This window comes from Pinus tabuliformis, chromosome 6 (assembly GCF_031772625.1).
Source record: "Pinus tabuliformis cultivar Carrire ecotype Pingquan chromosome 6, CPIR1, whole genome shotgun sequence".
Taxonomy (NCBI): domain Eukaryota; kingdom Viridiplantae; phylum Streptophyta; class Pinopsida; order Pinales; family Pinaceae; genus Pinus; species Pinus tabuliformis.
Window position 1 is genome coordinate 428,247,120 of NC_142292.1, and position 24,017 is coordinate 428,271,136.

Below are 24,017 nucleotides of genomic sequence, written 5' to 3' on the forward strand. Positions count from 1 at the left end.
TGGTTAACTGTGTGTTCTCTGCCTGTAATCTCATCCATCAGTTGCACTGGAGTTTAGACTACCCACACTATCCGTGTTTTTTAAATTTCACGTGCATGACTGATCCATGCATGCTGCGTGACTTTCTCGTGAGTGCTAGAGAACTGGGTGTCTTGCTACATTCATGGCTTAATTTCACCATTCCATTCGTTCATGCACTGCTTAGACTAGATTCATGCAATAGATGAACAAGGTTTAGTCACGTACCTGAAGTCAAACGGCTGCTTGTGAAGCTTTTTGCTGCTGCATGCTCATGTTTTGCTACTGCATGCTTGGATCCTTTGGTTGCATGAGGGCTTGGCTGATGATTTTTGATTACTTTTCCTTGTGCAGGTGTCCTCTGACTAGATCTAAGCTGCATGCATTTGTTTCCACGTTCAAATCTGCACCTTCAAGCTGCTGCTGCTGCAATGTCACAGAACCAGAACTTGTTTTCGCCATTTCTCCCAAACGGTAAAGCGGATTGATCTGAAACTTGCTGAGCATGTTTCTATCATCATGATGCATCTCCCATAGGAAAATCGTGATCAATGGACGCACGGATTTCGAGAAAAATGGAAAATGGCTGAAGATTTCAGAGATCGATTTCTCGGAAACTGTGCATCGGAATCGACTGAAACTACTTGGGTAGGTTACCATCACTCATATGCATATCTCCATGAAATAGGTTTTGAAACGGATGCACGGTTATGGAGAAAATGAAAAAATGTCTGATGGTGATGGAGGCTGATTTCTTGGAAACCGTGCATCGGAATTGGCTGAAACTGCTCAAGCATGTTGCCATCACCCTTGTACAATTCTCCATAAAACGGTTTGTCAAATGGATGCATGGTTTTCAAGTTATGGCAAAAACAAATTTTGTCCTATGGATTTTTGCCTCAAGGCTTTTTGCAAATGTTTGCATGGAAGGAAAAACTGAGCTTGGGCTGTGATGCAGGTATGGAGATGATGGAGGAGGAGTTGGAAGATTGCATGAGGACTTCTGAACCCTTGAGGAAGCTACCATGTTCGCCAAACCACTTTTTGAAATCCATGTCTAGTTTCCCACAATTTCTACAGGAAGTTCCTGTAGAAGCACAATGAGAAGCACAAGGAGGTGGAAAAAATGATGGATAAAGGCAAGGGATGGACACACAAGTGCTTGTAGGCCTAATCAACAGATTCCCACCATCAGATTCCATTTTAGACTTGAATTTAGTTCGTCCAAAGGTTCTACAGGATGTTTCCTGTAGAAATACAAAGCTTCCTGTAGAAGGCACAAGAAAAATTCCTTTAACCTTGATTTGAGTGCTCCTCCTGTCATGAAACGTCCTTCTTGCAACCTGCAATTAGCCAATGGAATTAGTTTTCTTTTTCTTTTTCTTTTTCTCTTTTTTTTTTTTTTTTGAAAAACAACTAGGGCGCCTCATGGAGGTTTTCACCCTAATTGCCTGCCCTGGGCGCCTCCAGGGGAGGTTTTCACCCAGAGATCTTATTCTCTTTTTTTTTCCAACCCATTGACCGCCTCATGGAGGTTTTCAATCAATGAGCCAATCTAAGGCGCCTCCGAGGAGGTTTTCACCTTAGATTTCTATTTTCCTCTTTTTTCATTTTTTTTCTTTTTCTACCCTACCCTACTTGAAAAGCAAAATCGTTCTCAAGTATAAGAATACTTCCAATGGAGCCATGTGCACATCGAGATTAGAGACAAAATGATGTGGAGGCTCGAAATGCATGCTTGGATAGGTATCCAGATCTCAGAGACCAAATGATCTGACCTTGAAGGGATCAAACATAACTGAGGAAGAGAGTACTGTTGCAACTTAGTGACTGTCTGGAACCATGTCCCAATATAGCTTTGATATCCTTGGTCCTTTTGCTGATCTAGATCATTCTTCATGTCACCTTCTATCATGACCTTCTCATCTTCCTCTTTTTGCTGATCTTTCTCTTGAGTACATGGAGGATTTGATGGTAACCATGAAGGAACTCTCTCGATCTCTGATTCTGATCTCTTCTCTTCATCAAGTGCAGCCCATGGTTCTTTGATCTCCTCTTTGGAATCTTCTTTTTCCTTTGGTCCTTCAATGTTGTCAATATAATCTCTGTTTTGCAACACTCTTCCTGAGCTTTGGTGAACATCATTGAGCTCAAAAGGAGTCATTTGCACGTGTTGTGCCTCAGCTTTGCAATTGGGTTGAGCTGCTCCATTGTATGGTTTTGAAAATGGTGGTACGGGTAGTTGAGTGGAGGTGTGCATTTGAGATGGATGTGGATGGGGTTGTGGTTGAGCAGGCATTTGGGGTTGCCTTGGTGGAGGAGAAAGCGATGGTTGTGGATGAGCAGGTGGTGGAGGAAAATGAGTGGGATGAGAGTTGTACTGGGGCCTCCACCCCTGATGAGGTGCATTCCACTGAGGCTGTGGCTGAGCATAAGAGTGAAATGAATGAGCAACTGGTTGGGCATAATATGGATCTGTGAAGGAACAAGGAGGAGGTGTGAACCAGGAAGGATGAGCAGGGGGACCCCAAGAAGGCATGAAAGTGGCTTGATAAGGGTCATAATAGGTCTCGGATGTCCCTTGCAGTTTCTGCTGGTAAGATCTAGGTCCAGGCGGCTTCCTTTGGTTCATATGATAGAGTGGTTCAGTGGCTCCTTTAACTCTTTGATATGCAACTTTAAGTCCAGGCAAGGAAGGGCACTGATTCGTAGGATGGTATTCTTCACAGACAAAACACACTTCTAGGGAGTGCATTGGACATTCGTTCCTAGGATGCTTTCTAGTGCACCTAGGACAAAAGATGACCAAAGCCCTCTTGGCTTCCTCTTGCTTATTTTGGATCCACAGGATATCCAATTGCATGGCAAGAAACTGCCTCATATCACTCTTGAAATCTTCTATCTGATCTTCAAATTCGTCTTTGGACAAGGGACTGATCCCAACATTTCTGCTTGTAGCCATTTGCTCCAAAGGAATGGTTTCTTCTTCTTCTTCCCTTGAGGTTCTTCAAATATGTCTTGCTGTCCACCTAAGGGTTCTTTAATCACAACCATCGAAGAAGAGAGAATGTTGGCTATGTGAAGCAGTGGGGGTGTTGTGTAATCATTTTTCTAACTTATCTCTACTCCTACAAGGCATGAAATGAAATCTTTTTGGTTGATTTTTGTTTTTTTTCTACTTCTACCCGCAAAAATGAAATAGATTGAACTGCAACTAACTATCTTGCTAAAATGAAAATGCGGAATTGAAATGAAAGCAGGAAAGGACTAATCTATTTTGCTCAAATTAAATTGCAGGAATCAAATGCTAGTCTACGTTTGCGGAATTGAAATTGCAGAATTGAAATGCTAATCTATGAAAGCAGGAAATGTCTATGCTACTTTTGCAGAATAGAAATGAAATAAACTACTTCGCAGAAGGCAAGAGTAAGAAAATAGAAGAAAAGCAACAATTACTAATACTCTGACGCTTCCCCGGCAATGACGCCAAAAAGATGGTGAGCCCCCAGTATTGTAGCAATAATGCTACAACTCCTGGAACTCCCTTCTTTAATTTTATCAACCCGGTAGTTCGTAACAAACTTGGAAGCGACGGTGCTGTATGCACAAGTACTAGCTCTTGCCGCAGGTGTCACTTGGTCAGCTGGCAAAAGTCCGCTAGGAGCTTAAGCCAACTTCTATGAGCTCTTAGAAGAAGCTTTTTAATTGATGGATGAAAGCTAACTTGAAAGAAGCTAATCTAATTGCGAAAAGAAACTGAAAGCCAAAAAGAAACACAAACCCTAGCAAACCCTAATTCTACCAGCTAGTCCTACCGATGCAAAGGAGAGCATGCAAACTACCGAAAGAGATGCCATTACTTCTAAGAAGGTAAAATGCATGTGTCTAAGTTATCACTATTTGAAGAAAACATCTTTTTGTATTTTTGTTTAAGTTATTAGAATTATCATGCATGTGCTTTTAACTGGTTTTTCACTGTGCAGGGGTGGATCAAGGAGGAGAAATGCTTGGAAAAGGTTGGGAAGACTCGGAGAGGGTCTAAGGGATCCCTATCATCCTTTCAGAGAGTTTCACAAAGTCAGGATGCCATGCAACTGTGTTTATGAACTTCTACAGGAAGTCTGCAGGGGTTTCTACAGGAAGTTCTGTAATTCTTCTACAGGATGTTTTGTGATTGGGTTTTTGACTGATAGGTGAGTGAGAGAGAATGCATGAATGGGTAGGGAGGTAGGGTAGGGGCCTGGAATGACCCAATGACTGAGGGATGAGGTGATGAGAGGGTGTGGAAGTCTAGCTTGCATCAAAGAAGGTTTAGGCAATGGAAAGGCAAGAAGGTAGGGTTACGTGGCAAAAGAGCAGATGGGAGATGAGGAAACAGAATTGGTGATGGAGGAGCTGATCTGGACGAGGCTCAGATGAACGAGGAGGTGATGAAGGTTCCCTGCATAGTGTTTACCTGATCAAACCAACTACGTCTTGCATACAATCAAAATATTAGATGATCTATCTAACAGTTTAATGAGATCAGTGAACAACAACCTTATTCATGACAAGAATCACGTACAGCATGTGAAAAAAACATTATCAAAGAGATATAAACGCATGACTAACTCCTACCAATCCATCCTAAACATAAAAATCTACTTCAACCATCAAAAGCAACCTAAGTAACAAAGCATGAATTAAATCTAAAGAGCAGACTTTATTTTAAGAATGCAGCGAACACACATAAAGATAAACAAGGGAGGTACTGGGCGCTTGAGATGGGCCCAATCCCAAGAGCTACAGCCTCCCAAGAGAGATTTAGAGCTGGTGCAAAGCTGGATTCATCTTTATTAATCAAGAATGAAGAGTTACATCAAAACTGTCCACAAGGAGAGCTTGAGAATGAGTTGAAAGCCAAGCTAATATATTGCTTACAAATCGAATTACAAAATGACTACAACAAGGCTATGAAATGACTAACTACTAGCTACTATCTACTGGATAACTAGCTAACATCCACTGGCTAACCCCAATGAGGCCCTAAGCCTTCTTATTTATACAAATTGAGGACCCAACAGTCCTCCTAGACTTTAGGGACTCGGCTGCCCAAAACTTGGAGTTAACAGCAGTCCTACTTGACTTGCTTGGCTGCCCTTGTGCTGATTGATTCGGTGGCCCTTGAACTCCGAGTTGATGGTGGAGAATTCGAGGTAAGGGCCCATAAATGAAGGGGGCACCTTCCTACAAATCCTCTCCCTTTTCTTCCCACGAATTTGGCTGCCAAGTGCTCATTAAGACCTTCAATTTTGTCTCCAAATTGACCAAAAAGGCTACACAAAGCACCCATTAGACTTGTTGGCATAATGACTAACCAAATTCACTCTATTAACATAAATATAATCAAAAACATGCAATAAACTAATGAGAATGGTGGATTAAGTCAAATTAGGAGGTTGAATGAGCCCAAATAATTGTCCATTTTTGGGGCTCATCATCACCCCCCTACTGAAAGTGTTGCTCATCCTCTGAGCAACCAATCTCTCTCCTCATCTTTGATGGCCCTGGTGGCTTCTTTGGCTAACATCTCGACCGATTCCTCCTTTGGCTTCCCTCTTTTCAAACTTCCTGTAGAAACAGTTCGCTGGCTTCCTGTAGGAACAGTCTGCTAACTTCCTGTAGAACCAATTTTCTCTAACTTTGCTTGCTTGGCTGGGGGTGCCTTCTCCTTGAACTGTGCTGCTGCCTGAAAGCTGATGAATCCAACACAAATGGCAAGTCTAATGTATTATAAAAGCACACAAGTACAATGAACTGCCCGAGAATAGATATTGCATGCCAAAGCTGGATGGGAAAAAGTGTTTCCAGGCCTTTAACTGAATCAAATGGCATTCTTAATCTTGGATTTGAACTCTGCTAAGAATTGATAACAGAAGCAGAACAGAACATAAGATAGATCAAGGGCAGAGAAAATATGACTTGCTCACATATCACTGCTATGAATCAACCTTTCCCTTCAATCTGAAATTGCTTCAAAACAGGCCAAAAATGAGAATTCCCAAGTTTTGTTTCAAGCTGCTGTATAACCAGGAGTAGAGCAAAACTTCATACCGAATCACACTTTTAAGAATTCTTTCACATGGAATAATCTGGCTATTGCAAAAGACCTTGTGAACCCCTTGGAAAGTATTGAAATAAACAAATCTAACCAAAACAACACCAGAACTTTCCAGTTTGTTTCATGGTAGATTCACTTCATGCAAAATCACTGTTTTTCCATTAGTTAAGTTTAATTCAAATTTTTGTTCCTAACATGACAATACTTTCCGACTGCGGCAGCTTTCTCTTCTTCATTTGAAGATGTTGAAATAAGTTTTGCTAAACATTTCATATATTTTTCTCCAAGATTCTCTGCTAATTTTCTTTTATCTCCATCTTGAGACAAGATAAACAACAGTTTCACAGCATAAGCTCGCATTTCAGAGTATGTAGCTTCACAAAAAGGGAAGCAATACTTGAATTGCTCCTCCCTCTCTTAAATTTGTCCTTACCTCAATAGCCGCTGGTACACAACAAATGGCATGGAATGCTCGAACAATGCTTCCATGTATTGAAGGTGGTGTCAAATTTTTTAAAGATAATAGCTGGTATATGATCTCATCGGATTCCAATAATGCAGCTGTTGTGTCATTTGTTCTTTGGGGCAATGCTGTAGACATAGCAAGGTTTGCATAGGTATTAGCAGCTTTTTCTCTCAAAGCCAATACAGTTGACAGTGGTGTGGATAGAAGGTCCAAGATGGGTCGGACCACCCCATCTTTGATCATTTGTAAAGCATTCTCAGGTAAACTTGAAAGATTCTGAAGTGCCCCAATGGATGCTAATTTTGACTTCAAATTAGCATTTGAAATCATTTCAAGAAGTGGAAATACAACTCCCTCTTTCAGCAATGCAGCGTTGTTTTGATCTGTTAAACCTATCTCTGACAACTTACTTGCCATAACAATTTTCATTGTGTCAGACCCTTCTCTCAGGTTCTGTATCAAAGGCTTGAAATAGTTCGCCTGTGCCATTTGCACTACATTATGCTCACTGTATGGGAGATTCTCCAGAACTTCGTTTGCATCCTTAGCAGCTTTAGGATTGTCACTATTTGACATTGTTACAAGGAGGAGGATACAACCTTGTACCTTGCCAATCTGTTCACACACAGCCATATCCTTTGAAATCTCTAAAAGCAATTCCACGGCTTTCATACCCTCTGCAATATCACGTGCAAGTGAACAAACAATAAAATCAATAGCATGATCCACCTCAGCTATTTTCACCTTTCTTCAAGCTCCAAACTTGATGAAGAAAAACTCAGGCTTCTCTACTCTAGAAGACTCTGCTGTATTTTCCTGTAAAACGTCTTCCTGTAGAATGCTAGCCGGATGCCATAGGATGTCTCTGCGCCTCTGCACGATCTTGGTATGCGGAAGAATTTTGAACAGGCCAAAAAAAATCAGCGAAGGATGATAGGTTAAGCTGATTGTGGAAGCAGAGTATGTATACTTCAGTTTAACATGATGCAAGTGCAAGTTGACTAACAGTTTATGAATTTCAGCTGAGCGCTCATTAATTTCTGCGTGATTGTTTTGGAGTGAGGTGGCAAAGACGTGTGCTGGCCCATGCAACTGTTGTGCTATCATGAACTGCAGTGGTTAACTGTGTGTTCTCTGCCTGTAATCTCATCCATCAGTTGCAATGGAGTTTAGACTACCCACACTATCCGTGTTTTTTAAATTTCACGTGCATGACTGACCCATGCATGCTGCGTGACTTTCTCGTGAGTGCTAGAGAACTAGGTGTCTTGCTACATTCATGGCTTAATTTCACCATTCCATTCGTTCATGCAATGCTTAGACTAGATTCATGCAATAGATGAACAAGGTTTAGTCACGTACCTGAAGTCAAACGGCTGCTTGTGAAGCTTTTTGCTGCTGCATGCTCATGTTCTGCTGCTGCATGCTTGGATCCTTTGGTTGCATGAGGGCTTGGCTGATGATTTTTGATTGCTTTTCCTTGTGCAGGTGTCCTCTGACCAGATCTAAGCTGCATGCATTTGTTTCCACATTCAAATCTGCACCTTCAAGTTGCTGCTGCTGCAATGTCACAGAACCAGAACTTGTTTTCGCCATTTCTCCCAAACGGTAAAGAGGATTGATCTGAAACTTGCTGAGCATGTTTTTATCATCATGATGCATCTCCCATAGAAAAATCGTGATCAATGGATTCACGGATTTCGAGAAAAATGGAAAATGGCTGAAGATTTCAGAGATCGATTTCTCGGAAACCGTGCATCGGAATCGGCTGAAACTGCTTGGGTAGGTTACCATCACTCATATGCATATCCCCATGAAACAGGTTTTGAAACAGATGCACGGAGGTGGCAAAGGAGCAACCCCAACCCTTGACAGTAAGGGTTAGCAAGAGGCCGACTGAAAATCCAATTTGTGACAGGTGGCCGAAGTAGAGGATTAGGGTTAGTGGGCACCCAGAGTCCCCATCCATGTCAAGGAAGAACAAAGAAGTAGTAGAGCAGAAAGACGAGGAGCAAGCTTAGCCAGAGGAAACTTCTTCACCTGGTAAGAGCGAAACCCAATCCTTGCTCTCGAAAATTGAAATTCTAGAAGAATAAAATAAAGAGCTAAGGGAACAGCTAGCAGAAGGAAAGGAAGAGCGAAGAGCCCTAGGGCTAGGTACTTTGGCAGAGGCCGTGGATAGGGCTAGAAGAGGACATGTCCCGGGCACTGTTTGCATAGCCTATGCTGCGAAGTTGGTGGCAGCGGGATTTTGAATTCTATGCAGCAGACACCACCTCGAGGGAAATACAAACTGAAATCTGGGAATATATTACAAAAGAACCCGTTGAGGATGTTTTTGTTACACAAGAACCAACATCTGAGATAGCACAATCCACAGAAAATCATCGAGTAATGGATACACAAGAGCCCTTGGCTAACAGTGTGGTTTCATCAGAACCAACAGTGGAGCAGGAAGTCAGCCAAGGGAAGGAAGGGGAAGCTAATATCAATGAGCCTATAGTCAACACTGCTATTACACAACAACCAATAGTGATGACAAAAGTTGATCTGGAGAAAAACAATGTACAAAAGTCTGTGGATAACACTGTTGTTACACAAGAAACAGTAGTGAAAATGGAAGCTGACTAGGAAGATAAAGAAAATGTGACAAAATCCACTGGCGAAGATGCTATTACACAAGAGCCAACAAACGAGGTGGAACAGTTTCACCCTCAGGAGGCTATTACACCCTCAATTGATAGTGCATGTGGAAAAACATTAGGTCCTGATGAAGGATGGTGTTCTAAGAAGATGTTGTTGTTGCCAGAGCTGCAAAAATGGAAGCAGTTGGTGCTCTCTATAAAATAAGGAATTATATCACTCAAAGTACATAAAATAAAGATGGATTCTCTGAGAGAAAAATGGCTAAAAGAAGAATGGGAAAGAGGAGGAAGCACAGAGGCATAAGGAAGTTATAAAGAAGAAGGATGAACAACTGTATCAGCTAAATCGACAGGTCTTGGACCTGATGAATGACAAGACCAAACTCCTTGACCTTACCCTAAACTTGCTAGCATGTAGGTGGCCACCCCTGTCATACCTTGTGTTCATTTGGGAACATTATTATTTATTTCGATTAAAGGAAATTTTGACAATAGGTCCTATTTGGGTTCTTCAAACCGTGCTTTTTTGGAAATTTTTCACTCCCGCGACTTTGATGACTAGAGCTTGTTGTGCGAGCTGTTCTTGCGCAATATCATGTGCAAATGTGTGAATGTGTCATGTGTGAATGTGAATGTGTGGCGAGTGTTTTCTCCTACATTTAGGATTTGTAGTTGCGTGCCTTTCTTTCATTCATGAGGAATCAGATTGAGTTGCACCTGAACAAGAAATCAATAGAAGCCAACGAGGAGAGAACAACATTGTGGGTGAGAGCTGAACCAGGGATGGTTTACGAACTCAGGCATGAGTTTAAACTATTCCTAAGAACTCCAAAAATTAGAGAATGGTCGACCATCTATAGGAAAGGGATCATGAGGATCTGCCTCAAGCTGTATGAAAATATGAAAAGTCGAGTGCTAGTAGGATGTCTCAAGCGCACTGAGGCCTCTAGCATGGAGTTATAAGAAGGGGATCCTTTTGAATACATGAAATTCTTGAGTGTTTTTACATGAGTGTCAGAATATGCTTGGATTGTGCAGACACTGGGGGCTTTTTGGGTTGGCCTCAGATTCAAATTTCCTTTGATATGGTTGCCAGTGGGGGAGTACTAGCCCGATTACCACCTATGTGACTGTGAAGAGGAATCGTGGCCACGTCAGTTGATGGGCATTCAAGGGTTCAGAGCTCTGGGCGATGATACTGCTGGTGCCTACAATTTCATAGACTTGCATCGGGGGTATAGTAGAAGGAGCTGAGATTCTGCATGGGGACATGTAGTTGCTTCAGTCGGGGGGAGATTTGGGTCTGGTTTTCTACCTATTTTCTGCACATTCTTTCCCTAGTTTTGACCTTTATGTCCTCCATGCCTATGGCTTTACATGATCAATTTCCATTTTTCTCACCTTTTTAACCTATTCTACTGTCATGTTACTTTGTTGTATTTTACCGAATAATATGAGGCTTTATTCCTTTTTGTGGCTAACTGGGAGAGTATTGAAGAAGTATTTTGGGGAGCTCTTCTTCTTTTCAGGTGATGGCTTGTGAAAACAAAGCTATGAAGTAGACAAGAACCGTGGATTAACTACTTAGAAGGATAGAACGGTTCGCTATTACACCTTGGATGCTGTTACAGGTTGCTGTTACACATTGGATGCTGTTATATGTTGTTGTTACACATTGGATGTCGTTACACTACACGCTGATGCAAGAGTCCGCTGTCACACGAAAAGTGTTGTTGCCAGTGATGCCATAACATCTCGAACCACCATTCACTCGATGTTGTTGCGCCGAAGCTGGCGAATGTGGGTACTATTCCATATAACAGTTGTCAGAAGTAGAGATTGTTTATTTTGGAAGCAACAAGACCCAAGCGGTTGCAATCCTAATTGATGTATATTTGTATTTAGAAATAGGTTGTAACTACCTTTAATTTTTATCAGCATGAGAATTGGGAGATTCTCATGACTGATCTATTTTCTAATTTCAGGTTGTAATAACTATAAAAGAACTTGATTTTTCATGCACAAGAACACAACATATAGATAAGTATTGTTACTCTGCTTTTGTAATTCTGAATTTATTTTTAATATTAATCAACACAGTGATGTTGTTACTACTCTTCAACTGATTCGTTAATTACTTTTGAGTTATTCTTGCACCCTTCTGAGGAGGGAGGGTCCTCCTCTTTGGCAGGGACTGTAGTGATAAAGGTAGTGTACATTCTAGTTTAGTTAATTGATTTATGGTTTCTCACTGTTGCTGTACAAATTGTGGATTACATTTGTTGTTGTTTCCATTTATATTATGTTGTTACACTTAGTTAATCAATAGAATGGTAGTAACCAGCTAGAGTAGATATTAGTTCATGTGTGGCGTGCCTTTACTTTGATAGTTGCGAAGTTTGATTTAATTATGTAGAGTGTTTTTATGTCTACATGCATGGTTTGATTCAGTAATTTAGATCGGTTACACCTTTTACTTTTTTCTACATTTTCTTATTCTTGGTTGGAGTGTATCGGCATAGAGAGTGCAAACTCCATTGAAACAACAAGACCTACCCTGGGTTGACAATTAAATGTTGCAGTCTTAGTCAATTAATATTGATTAAAACAACACTACAAGAGGGAACATGAGGAAGTGGGAAATGATGTATTAGATGATTTCGAGACCATGGATGTCATCTAGAATTTTGGCCTTCTCAAGCTTCTATTAATTCCTATTATGCACATGCAAAGGCACTTTATACAAGTATCAATTAATCACTGGATCTTGGACCATGATGCTTTATGATAAATGATGAGTCATTGGGAATTGAAGTGAAAATTATTTATTTTATCATTGAACTCTCTTAGTGAAAAGAAAGAATGAATTTGAAGATTCAAAGTCATTCAAATTAACCATGAAAGATTATATCAATGTATATTGCACTAACGATACCCACAAAGTAAGAACCCAAATCCCCATTATGAGCATAGAAATCCTGGGTCTCAATATTTTACTCTTCACTATAGCTCGTTTGGCATGATCAACCTCACTGCATTAGGCATTGCAACCACATATTTTTTATGTAGTAGAGTGCCCACACCCTATAATATTCAATTGGTGCATATCTTTGCTAACTAGTGTGAAGACCCAAGTTATATATTTTAAGTTGCAAAAAATGAATAACATCAGATATGGGAGTATCTTATACCCTTTCAAGTGATACCTAACATTATGTCCACAATTGGACATTCGTATCTCACATCATATGAGCCCTATATGGCATGAAAGAAAGGCTTTATGACCAATCTAGGAGGAGGATGAGTGACCACTACTACATTCAATGACAAGCTCTTTCAGATGGTGGGCATGGCAAATTATTACGATTTATGGCTATCCATATGCAAGCCTAAACTTTAGAGGAAACCAAGAGCATGCACTTCCTTCTAAATTTTCTTAGGGAAAAATAAGTAGGATATTTTGATTTTATAATTATTTAGATTTAATGTATTTCTTCTTTAAAAAAAATCAATTTAGGAAGCATGGGAATTGTTTTGGTGTGAAAAAAATTACAACAAAATGATTGGACGATGTGTATGTGGGACCAATAAAACTAGTGTGGTACCCATGTCATAGGTGTCGTGGAAGAGGTAAGGACTAGCATCTCAAAGAAGAAAAAAAAATCTTCAATCTCTATGTGGGACCTAGAATGATTGACCAATCAAGTGCCAATAGCAAGATAGAGAACCTACATCAGGGAGTTCAATGTCGTGTTGTAGGAGTACCATGGGTGTGGTTACGCCTATTGTGTTGGGTGGAAAATACCATTGTTTTCTACCATGACAGACATCAGGACCCAAAGCCTTACGTATATTTATACTAATCAAAGATGTTGTTATATGATTATTGGAAAAAAATCTATTTTATAGGACATTCTCCCTATATGGTCATGCTTTCAATATTATGAATGATAAATATAAAATCCAATAAATAATTAGATAATGCATCGGTAATGTTATTTTTTCTTATAGGAACATGAACATTAATAATATTAAAATTTCATTCAAGTAACTTGATACACAAAAATAAATGAAAAGTAGTTGGGTCATGGACTTGTACGAATTATTTAATTTTGACAATATCAATTGAGAACCAAGGTTAAGTATTATTTTCACTCCATAATTTCTCAGGCTATAAAGGAATTGTCGAGGTAACCACAAAACCACTTTTAAGTTTAGAATCTAGCCCTTCTAAACTCAGAGAGGGATCTCTCTGTTAGATTTAGCTTTGTTGTTTTAGGATTTTAGGCTAGATGTAAGGTTTAAAATTTGATCTTTTGAATTGTTTGGTTGAAATTGTAGAGAAAGGCCATTGGGGAAATGGAGTCAAAGGCCTTAGGGTGATTAGATGGAGAAATATGAGAACAAATGTAATAGGGAAGAGTAGGCAGGCTATTGGATCTTTGTAGCTTGATGGAGTGATAGAGAGGAAAAGGTTAAAGTTCAATTATAGAGAAGTTAAGAATTCTATATTTAATTTTAGTTTGGAAACATAGATATTGCTTATAATCCAAGACATAGTGTAATTAAAAAAATTCAGTCTTTCATTTTCTTTAAATAATATAGATTGGAATAAGATATGGAAAACAAATATGCAACAGGATTACAAAAAGAAACACTTCACTAGCTCACATGAAACAACAATCCTGGAACATATTTATGTATTAAAGGAATGATCACATTCAACTTAGTGAACAACTTTACATCAATAACACGCTTTCTTCATCTAAGTTCCAACATTTGTACTTTGATTTATCAAGTACTTATACAAATAGAACAATAATATAGATAAATTTAAACTGCTGAATTTGTTGGCACTATCTTCGAGGGATTTTATTGATGATTGGGTCTAGAAAAGTGTTGCTCTATTACTCAATATAAAAATTCTTTTTGCCTAAGAGTTGACACAACTAGTCCCATCTTTCTTCATCTGGAATGGGCATTTTAACCAGCTTTCTATAAGTTTCATCTACCTTATTATATTTCTGGAAAGTTGGTTTGACCAAAAATAAATGCTTGATTTCAACTCTAAGAAGTAGATCTAATTCTAAAGCCTCCATGAAAGCTTTTCCTGTGATTGTGCCTTTGATAGTAGAAAACTTTGATTTGTCCCGAGCTATTAAGTACAATTTCTTCTGGTAATTTGTCAGTGGCGCTAACTTGTCTCCAATCCCCTTTAGTATGGGTAGTCCTTTTAAATGTAATACATTGAATTTATTATGGAACTTTTGGATGCTGGTCTCCAAATGCTTGCACTTGTTTTCCAATAGTACTAGTAAATTCCTTTTAGTAAGGACTCTCCTAATTTCTAAAATAATCTCTATTCTACCCATAATTTCAAATTCTGCTAACTCATCCTTGGTCTTTGAATTCAAAATTTTAATTAAAGTATTAGCTTCCCTTGGCCTCTATCTGAAGTTGCTTCCAAATTCTTCAAGTAGCTCCTTAGATCTATGTATTAAGTCCTCCTATTCAAAGATTATTTCAATTTAAGGCCAAATTTCTATGATGGCCTCATTGATTTCAATCCATATACTTTCTTTGGCCTATGCCAGTGTTTGAGCCATTACAGACTCATTTTCCAGTTGTTGAATCTTTTGGGTTAGCCTCTGAGAATTGTGTAGCTTTGCTATTTATGAATTATTTATGTTCAATTTTTGCTCCTGTAAGGTTTCAAGTTGGGCCTTTAATTTTTCAATTTCCTGCCCTTTGATGGACATGTCTTCCAAAGCTTTAACCAACTCAGTTGAGGAATCTGTGGTTTGTGCTTCTATTGTTGTCGATGTAGATGTTCCTATTATGGTTGCAACTAAAATTGGGACTGTTGTCAACAAAATTATTGCTAGTTGTGAAGTCTGCTCCTTTTCCTTCAACAATCTTTCCATTTCAACCTCCATGTCCTTAATCTAACCATTTTGTTCAATTATAATTTTGAACATGTCCTCTTTTTCTTTCCCAAGCTCCGCAATTTCTTTAGTTTGTGGGTATTCTGTAGAGGGAAGCTTGAGATTCTTCTTGAGTGTTGCAATATCAACATTCTTTCTTTTGACAATCTCTTTTGCTACTTTCACATTGTTGGCATCATACCCTAGTTTGATTACAAGGTTTTCTAATTATTTAATATTTGTATCTTTAGCCATAGATGAAATATTTTCAAGTTTTAACTGAGATTGTACATTGCTGGCTAAGGCTTGCAATTTGGATGTTGTCATAGCAATATTGGTCAGAGTAGAGTATAACATTTCACCAATTTATTTATTCATGTCTATTTGGTCAATGGGGTGAATTTGTTGAGCATCAAAGGAAAATATAGAATTCCTGTAATTAGTAGGAGCTTTTGAGAATGAGACCTGCACTTGAAGGAATGCAATTTTACTTTGCCTCTTTTCTATGTCAAAGGATGAAAGAACCCTCTCCTATGAAGAGTTTTTCTACTTCCAGAATTGGGAGTATGTGGTGGCTTTGAGAACTTCATTTTTGTTCTCGATTTCTTCGAATTTGGAAAAAATGTTTGGTTCAGCCTGGTCCCTAACCAAATATATTGTTTGAGATATATTTTGGGGATATTGGGAAGATGAGGAAGATGGAGATCCTGTGAGGATATATTGTTTCCTTGTAGAAGCATGAGGACCTGTTAGGACTATGGTGGAATGCTTATCATCCTCATGTAGAAAAACTGGTGTAGGATTAGTCTTTTTTTTCTTCTTGTATATCTGAAAATCTTTGACTCCAATCTATATCACTGAAGGGGAAACTTCCTCCCTTGGCCTCTCATTGTATTTCTCTTGAGGTACTAGAGTCTATGAGGTATTTTTGGATATCACATACTCTTCTGCCTCCTATAGAGTATTTTCCTCCCACTCACTTTGTTTCATAAATTTCTCTATCTCTGGTTTAGAAGTGTGAGTATAGGGAGTGGTTTTCTGCTCCACTCTTAGTTTGGAAATGATTCTAAAGGAACCATATGAATAGGTGAAACTCAACTTGAAATTCTTTTGCTCAAGAAGCAAATCTGCCTCCTTACCTGTTCCGTTGGTGTTACATATAAATGGTGCAACCTGCATCTTGATCTTAAACTGAGAATTCTTCTTTGCTGCAAAAAAATGGAGATCATCCATATTCATCATTTGTCTTATGTATTCTAATGATAATATCCTCATGGGAACAAATTTTGGCAGCCTATATGGTGGAAATTCACACCCATAAACTTTGATCTTGGTATAGTTTTGGTACAAGTACCAATCTCCTGTCTTAATATTCTCACTAAGATGAATAATTCTTTGTATATATGGTCCTATCATAGGTTCCACATCACTGTTCAGCAAGTAGGAAAATCTATATAGAAACTGATCTACAAAGTCACTGAAGGTAAACTCATTGGAATGCTTCCTCATCAAGGAAGTCCAATGAATTACTAATTGAGCATTTCCTTGCTCATCCAATTTTTGCAATGAAATTTGGAATCTCTCATCCTGGTGAAATAAAAACAGACAAACTAATACATAAGCATATTTAGATGCTCCCTTTATTGAGAATTTCAGAAATTTCTCATGAATTGTATCTGTTAGAAACTGACTATAGTTGAAAATGACAGAAGGTTTCTCTCTTGTGGAAAAAACTGACAGAAAACCTAGGATGGGCTCATCAACCCACTGATCGAATTGATAGCCTAAAAGACATGATACTAATGAAATAATCTGCTTGGTCATGTCTGGAAACATAGAAGATGGGTAAGGTGGATTATTTTTTGGTAACTGAACATCTTCTGGTAGGAAAATTTCAAAAATTCTAGCTCTCTATGGGAAGGTAAGTTTCTTGTAGAGTTCCATGAGGGAATCTATTGAAAATGGGCTTAGAGAGTCATTATTTGGGATTTGCAGCATTTGGTTGATTGAATCAAGTGTTATGGTGAACATAATTTCTCCATTCTAAGCCACAAATTCCCTCTCATTAGGAATATATCTAAACTGACACCAGGAGACAAATTCAAGGAAGTGATCTGTCTCAGGGAAGACAACTGGGGTAGAAAAGAATCCCAAAGACTTAGGTCATCACTCTGGTCTAAGAAGTTTTTCTTTAACCAGATGTGAAGTTAATATAAGTCTAATTCACAATTGGTTTCAGGAATTCCGTATTCCTAGTCCACCAGAGGTTGATGGTCCAAGTCTATGATTAGGGGTAACATGGAGTTTTCCTAGATTTTTTTAGACTTTCCTTTGGGGTCCATAATGAAGAGAAAAAGAAATAAAGGATATTGTGATTACTTGGGAAAAGGAACTGGAGGTTGGTGACTTATTTCCTGTGGTTGTGACAGGTAGGTTTTGAGGACTAAAGGTTGTATAAGATCTGCTTCTGCTGTCTCGACACAAAGGTAGGTAGATTTTGTTCATTGGTCAATACACATAATTAATTTCTTTTTAATTTCTAGGAATAGAATGTAGAAGGGGGGAACTAAACAGGGTTGTGCTTTTTTATAGCGATATTGGGCCGTTAGGGAGAAGATCCGTTGTCAAAGGGGAAACATTAACATGGTGAACAGGTAGTTAACGGATAGGCATAATGGGCGGGACAGATGGTAGGATGGGGTTCGATTAAGAGAGGGGGAGGAGTAATGGTAGGTGGGAGCAGGGAAGGTATGTGGTAGAAGGTTAGCGGATGGGATGGGAGACGTGGTAGGGTAACAGTTTTGTTTTTTACGGGAGGCATATGACTGTTTTCAAAGGGGGCTAAGGGTAGTAAAGGGTTTTAGGAAGGGGGGATGCGAAGCACCTAGGAGGCTGCCACATTGCTTAAAGCGGGAAAGAGGTTTCCGCCTTTTCGGAATCCCCCTGTGATTAAACATTGGAGGGGCTCAGGGGGGATCAAATGTGGTCACCTGTCGTTGATCTGGGTGGGGTGAATCATGGCCACTTGTTTTTGCACACTATTTATTATAAACAACAAAATGTGATATTCACCACATAACTTTATTACAACTATATTAATCGCACTTATACAATGCGATTAATTAATTTTAAACACACTTAATAATCCTTAATGCGGAATTTTGACTTTCAGGTGAATGTTGATTTTTTTCTAAGGTTTCTCATCATTTTTTTTTTTTTTGAAAAATACATTTATTTTTATTTTTAAGTGGAATTTAGACTAGCTAATTGATTGGGTCCATTTTGATTCCTTTTTCATTTTTCTCATACTTATTGTTTTTTCTTTTATTCCTTCTCATATATATTTTTCTTTTTATATCCCCTTTCTTTTCTTTTCTTTTATTCTATTTTTTCATTTTCTTTTCTTTTGGAAATAATTTGCAGAAAGGAAAATTATTTACAATAATCATATACATGAAAATTCATAGATAATCAACTTATGATCCTATATATTATAAGACCCTAACAGTGGCTCCAATGGGGATGGAATGCTCCTTGTGAGATGTCAAGTACGATGTAGATCAGTATCTTTTAACCATTGGGCATGGAGTCCTTATTCTATAAACAAAATGATTACTTGTTGTTATTCTTAAATATCAGTAACCAATCACCAGAAGTTTAGGGCCTTCTCTTCGAGCTCCAATTTATGATGTTAGCCACTTTCACTCTTGCAGTAAAATAGTAAAATGATCTATACAATGATTCTAAATGAAAAATGATTTAATTTTGTGGAATGTAGTGTTTGAGAAGTCTGTCATTGATAGGTCCATTAGGTAGTGATTCTTCAGCCAAGTCCTTCAAGAAAAATAAATTATTTCCTCGAAAGGTTGTAACTTTGTAGGGTCCTTTCCACAAATGATAAAATTTCCCATGTCTGCCTTTATCCTCATTCCTTGAATCCCATTTCAATATTAGATCCTCTAGTTGGAAATCATCTATCTTAGTCCTTCTATCAAGGAAATTTTTAATCTTATCCTAAATGATTTGAGTTTTATTGTAGAATTCCTCCCTAGACTGTTGCAACTATATGGACTGATTAATTCTTCTCTGTAAATCATTAGTTTCTACTTGAGATTCTTGAAACAATTTTAACACAAGAACTAATCAGGTGCTCAAAATTATGTTCAAAAATCAAAATTGTCAGAATGTTGTGGAATCTGAATGACCGTGTAGTGATTGTCATCATGAATCCAGCACAACTCATTTCTTGTGAAACATACATCGTATGCTCCCATAAACACGGTCTATTCACTTTGTCAAATAGGTAAAAAAATGGTAGAGGAAATGACATGGCAAAGTCTTCAGCCAATGGGGAAGCGTCAAATGGTAGGCTGCCATTGGCCCCGCATTTCATAGATGACAGAAGGAAGAGGCTCGGGGTTAAGGAAATCGGTCCCCAGCACTATGGGTTGCAATTTGTGATATCGAAATCGCAAATCAGAGGTAGGTTGACGGTAAAGAATCAGCCCCAAAGAAAATCTGGAGAGCAATGCGATAAATCACAATTGCACATCACATGGATCAAGTGCATTTACAGAATCAGCCCCGAAAAAGTTAGGTTGCAATTGTAATATCACAATCACATATCACACATCACAATGACCCGTTATGGAGAATCACCCCTTCTCCAGCCAATCACAATTTGTGATTGTTTATGGCCGCCATGTGTCCTCTTAATGGTCAGCTAAAAAATTGGTTGGCAAGACAGGTCGAAGGCTAGGATTGAACCTGTGACCTCCCATACAAGAGTGCCAAGGTTTACCATTGAGCTCATAGCATGTGACATAACAAAGTATGGTCGTGGATTATATTTTAAATTATGTTGACCATCGGGTTGGGGGGAGACCACCAACATAACTGTCAGTGGCTCTTCCATGTAAACACCTTGTCTGCAACCCACAACAATTATGTTGTCGCCATGGTAACCACACCGCCAACTGCCAGTCCAAACACCCATGTGACCACCTTATCTGCAGGCCATGATATTTTTTTATAACCGCCAGTGGGGTTATGGGAGGAATTAGCCATCCTACAATTTTTCCCGCCATGCGGTGAAATATTCACCCAGTTAGCGCTTTTTGGGGTGAAATTAGAGGATCATGTTGGGTTTGGAGCAATTTGTGGAGCAAATAGCGGGCTAACTAGGAGAGGTCATAACTTCTTCAGTTTTCGACCAAATTGGATGAAAAAATAGGCTAGATAGACATTTTTGGACATTTTGGACTCATTGGAGTAGTTTCAGAGGCATTTGAACATAATAGAGAGGCCTAAGCCATTGGAAGTTGGACCGAGGAGACGTAACCCAAGAGGGGTGAGCTCCTTTTTCATGTTCCTATTGTGATGTGTTTTTGATGATGTTATATACATGTTTATGTTGTTGTCCAGTCTCTTATTTATGTTAAATTGCTCATAAAATTAACATAAAAACTCATTTTTCGCTTGCAAAAATTCATGAATCCTTAAGAAAAATGAAAGAATTTTGTTTCTAATCTAAGGAGGATCTTAGAACATCAATCTAATATTCTAAAACATATCATTTTTGTATCAGAGCTCTAGGTTTGATTTGTGAAAGAAGGATTTAACTATTTGCAAGTTTATACCATGCTCACAAGGTTAAAACTCAAAAGAGGAGAAGGGAAGTTGGTTGGAGGCCCTGAAGTTGGGTCAAGGGGAAGGAGAGCAAGGTTTCCATAATCTGCAAGACCAGTTCAGCCTCAAGTTGCATTTGACACTCTAGAGATCATGTCTCATGAAGGAGAACGTACAATCACGACAAAAGATGAAAATGTATAATTTTCTCTACAAATCAGCTAGCTCACTGATATCATGTAGGAATTTCACCTGCAGATCAAAATGATACATGCAATGTACTAAATCATAATACTAGATCTACATCTACCATAAACTTTGCAAAAGCTTAGTTGAACATGAGCAACATCAAGCATGAACATATATAACTGAGAATGAGAAGTAATCAACCATAACATAGAAGATATAAACTGGGGAAAGCACCAGCCTAAAACCCCATCTCTGTATTATCAATCAAGTGGAAATCCTCAACATACAAAAAGAATCAACTCAAAAGCTATCCTGCTCTCTTTGTACTCTAATGATGTAGCTCATGGACTACCTAGGCATGTATATATAGGCTCCAAAAGTCCTCCAAGCTCCTATTTCCTTGCGCAGTTTTGATTAGGGTCTAATGTCATAACATGTGTGAATTGGCCACATCATACCTGTTGTAACCTCAGGTCCAACTACGCAATCCATAAGGAATAATATTCCTTTTGCATGCAAGGAATATTCACCAAGTAATATCCTAGCAACTGATAGTACATTGTCCCTCCATTTGATCTCAACTGGGTCTTTGTCTGAACTGACATGCATGAGTTATCCATGAGTGAATATTCAGTTATCTGAAAATACCAGTTGTTACATGCATGCAAGCATTAACAATCTGACTCTCATTAATTTAACAACTTGTTAAATTAATCTAACTTGACTTGACTCAGCTAGCTGAGCCAACTAATTACAACTCAATATTACAACTCATCCTTATCTCTTTAACTCATGGATAAATTCCTCAATTAATAGATAAACTATTGCATGTCCTCACATAGAATTCAAGTTTGATTTTCCTTAACTAATTAACTCAAGATGAATTAATTAATTAATTTACAAACTGCTATTAATATCAAATTCGAGTTTTACTTCCTATTTCTAGTCCAGGCACTAACTAAAATAGGAATCCACACTGAACTGCTAAAAATAGAACTTCTATTTTTAGCACTTCCATTTTTCATTCCCTGTTTCCCAATCTAGCACTTGTACCCAAACTGCTATGTTTAGCAATTTCTTGTTGCCATTTTCAACACTCCCTCTCAGCAAGAAAGACTTGCTCTCAAACCTGATCCTATAGCTTTAGAATGTTATGCATGCAACACTTCTACCAAGTGTGGTTGCTCCAGCAACTCTCGAAATAAAAAACCCTCCCAACTGACCTCTCCGTTGGGCTAGAAACATATTCTGATGTTGAAGCTCTACCTACTGCTAACAAGTGCTCCCTCTCTAACCTCTACGCTACTGAAACATCTCCATGCATCTTGCACCATTGCACACCTCTCTGTGCTACCCTGCACTAGTGCAACACACTTGTGCCTCTCGCTTTGTTGCAACCTGCTAGCTCTACGTTGTCCTGGGATTCCCTACACTGTAGCTCTCTTTGTCGCTCCATCGACATTTGTATCTACCCAATCAGTCAGTTCTGCTACTCCTAATCAGGGATCCTATAGAAAAGTCGAATCAAAGAGGTTAGGTACCTCAAGGATCCTGCCTCTCCTCCTTGGGACGATCACTCCACATCACCCCACCTCCTACCTAGAGGTATGGCTGCATGTGATCCCTTTGCCCACCTGGCTCAAATTTCCCCCCTACTGGAGGTCTTTGCATGAGTGGATGTATCTGCTTGATCTTCGCTCAGCTTCCCTTGTTGTGGCTACTCCACAACCTCCTGAAGTTGCTGCACCAATCATGGCTCCTCCACAATTGTCTGAGACTTCTTCTGGCGCTGCATTTTGGGAGGTAATATACTCTCCCTCTCAACCACCAAATCTCCATCAGTTGCCTTGCTGCCTAAGGCATTGCTTTCATCTTGAACCTCAAGAGCGTATAGGTTCTTGACCCGTGAATCGATCTGCTTCACCTGTCTAGTGATGATGTGTCTAAGGAAAACCTTTCCCTTACTGAAGACTACATCATAGCCTCTATCTTCCAACATCACGATCGACACCAAGTTTCTCTTCAGTCCTGGTACATACTTGATATCAGTCAAGGTAAGGTGAGCTCCATGCTCCCTCTAAAAAATAACTGTACCTAGACCTGATACACTATACTTTTCATCATTACCCATCGCTATGAGTATTTGGAGATCTTTCTCCTCCAAAGTACTGAACAAACTCTTATCATCGGTCATGTGGAAAGAAGCTCCATTGTTCCCACCATGGATGAAACCATGCATGCAAAGAGTGTGAAATCCAACTCTAACTATGAAGCAAGTGCCTCACCTTCAGATCCTTCCCCAGATCCCTTCTTGGATTTCCTCAGTAGACAATTTGTAACAAAATCGCCCACCCATGACAACAAAAGCATCACACTTTTGATTTGTCAGACTTCTTCCCTCCATGGGAAGAACTGGACTCGGAAAGAGAAACCTTCTCCTTCCCCTTCTTCACCTTACTCGCTAAGGCGTATTTTTTTTCATTTTCCATGGATGAAGAACCATCTTTGGTGCTTCTTCTTATCTCCTCCTGCATCATATCCAACCAAATTCGTTCCCAATCTGGTAGTTTCTCTCTTCAATAACCGAGTCCTGGTAGCTATGCTAGCTCTTAGCAAGACCATGGAGTGCAAGACTCACCATGTCATCATCAGCTGTCATGATCCCTACACTTCCAAGCTCATCCCTACATGAGGTGAGCTTGTTCAGATACATAGAGATCATGTCATCCTTTTCACACTTGATCTTTCAAAGTTTGTCCTTCAGTGCCAGCTTCCTCTAATCACTGATATTCTAATAAATATCTTTCAATGTTTTCCATATCGAAAATGGAGTCTCCTTCCCATGGAGGCTCGAGACAATGTGATCTCGAACTTCTTCCAGAAGGATTCTCCTTGCTCTAGCCACACACTTTTTCCATTCTGCCAGTTGAGTAGCATCAGTCGACTTCTGGACTTCTTGATCAATGAACTCCTTTAAACCATTATCTTCTAATACTTCCTCCATGTGATCCTTCCAAGCTATATAATTCAAATCGCCATCAAGGGCA

At 39.1% G+C, this 24,017-nt stretch overlaps 1 protein-coding gene across 1 annotated transcript; it reads right to left on the reverse strand.

Moving 5' to 3' along the window:
* Positions 1–6,494: 6,494 nt before the first annotated feature.
* On the reverse strand, positions 6,495–7,256 carry LOC149259139 (uncharacterized). Its single transcript, XM_089453123.1, has one exon. It carries the CDS (start codon positions 7,254–7,256, stop codon positions 6,495–6,497), a length of 762 nt encoding a protein of 253 aa, XP_089309249.1.
* Positions 7,257–24,017: the final 16,761 nt, after the last annotated feature.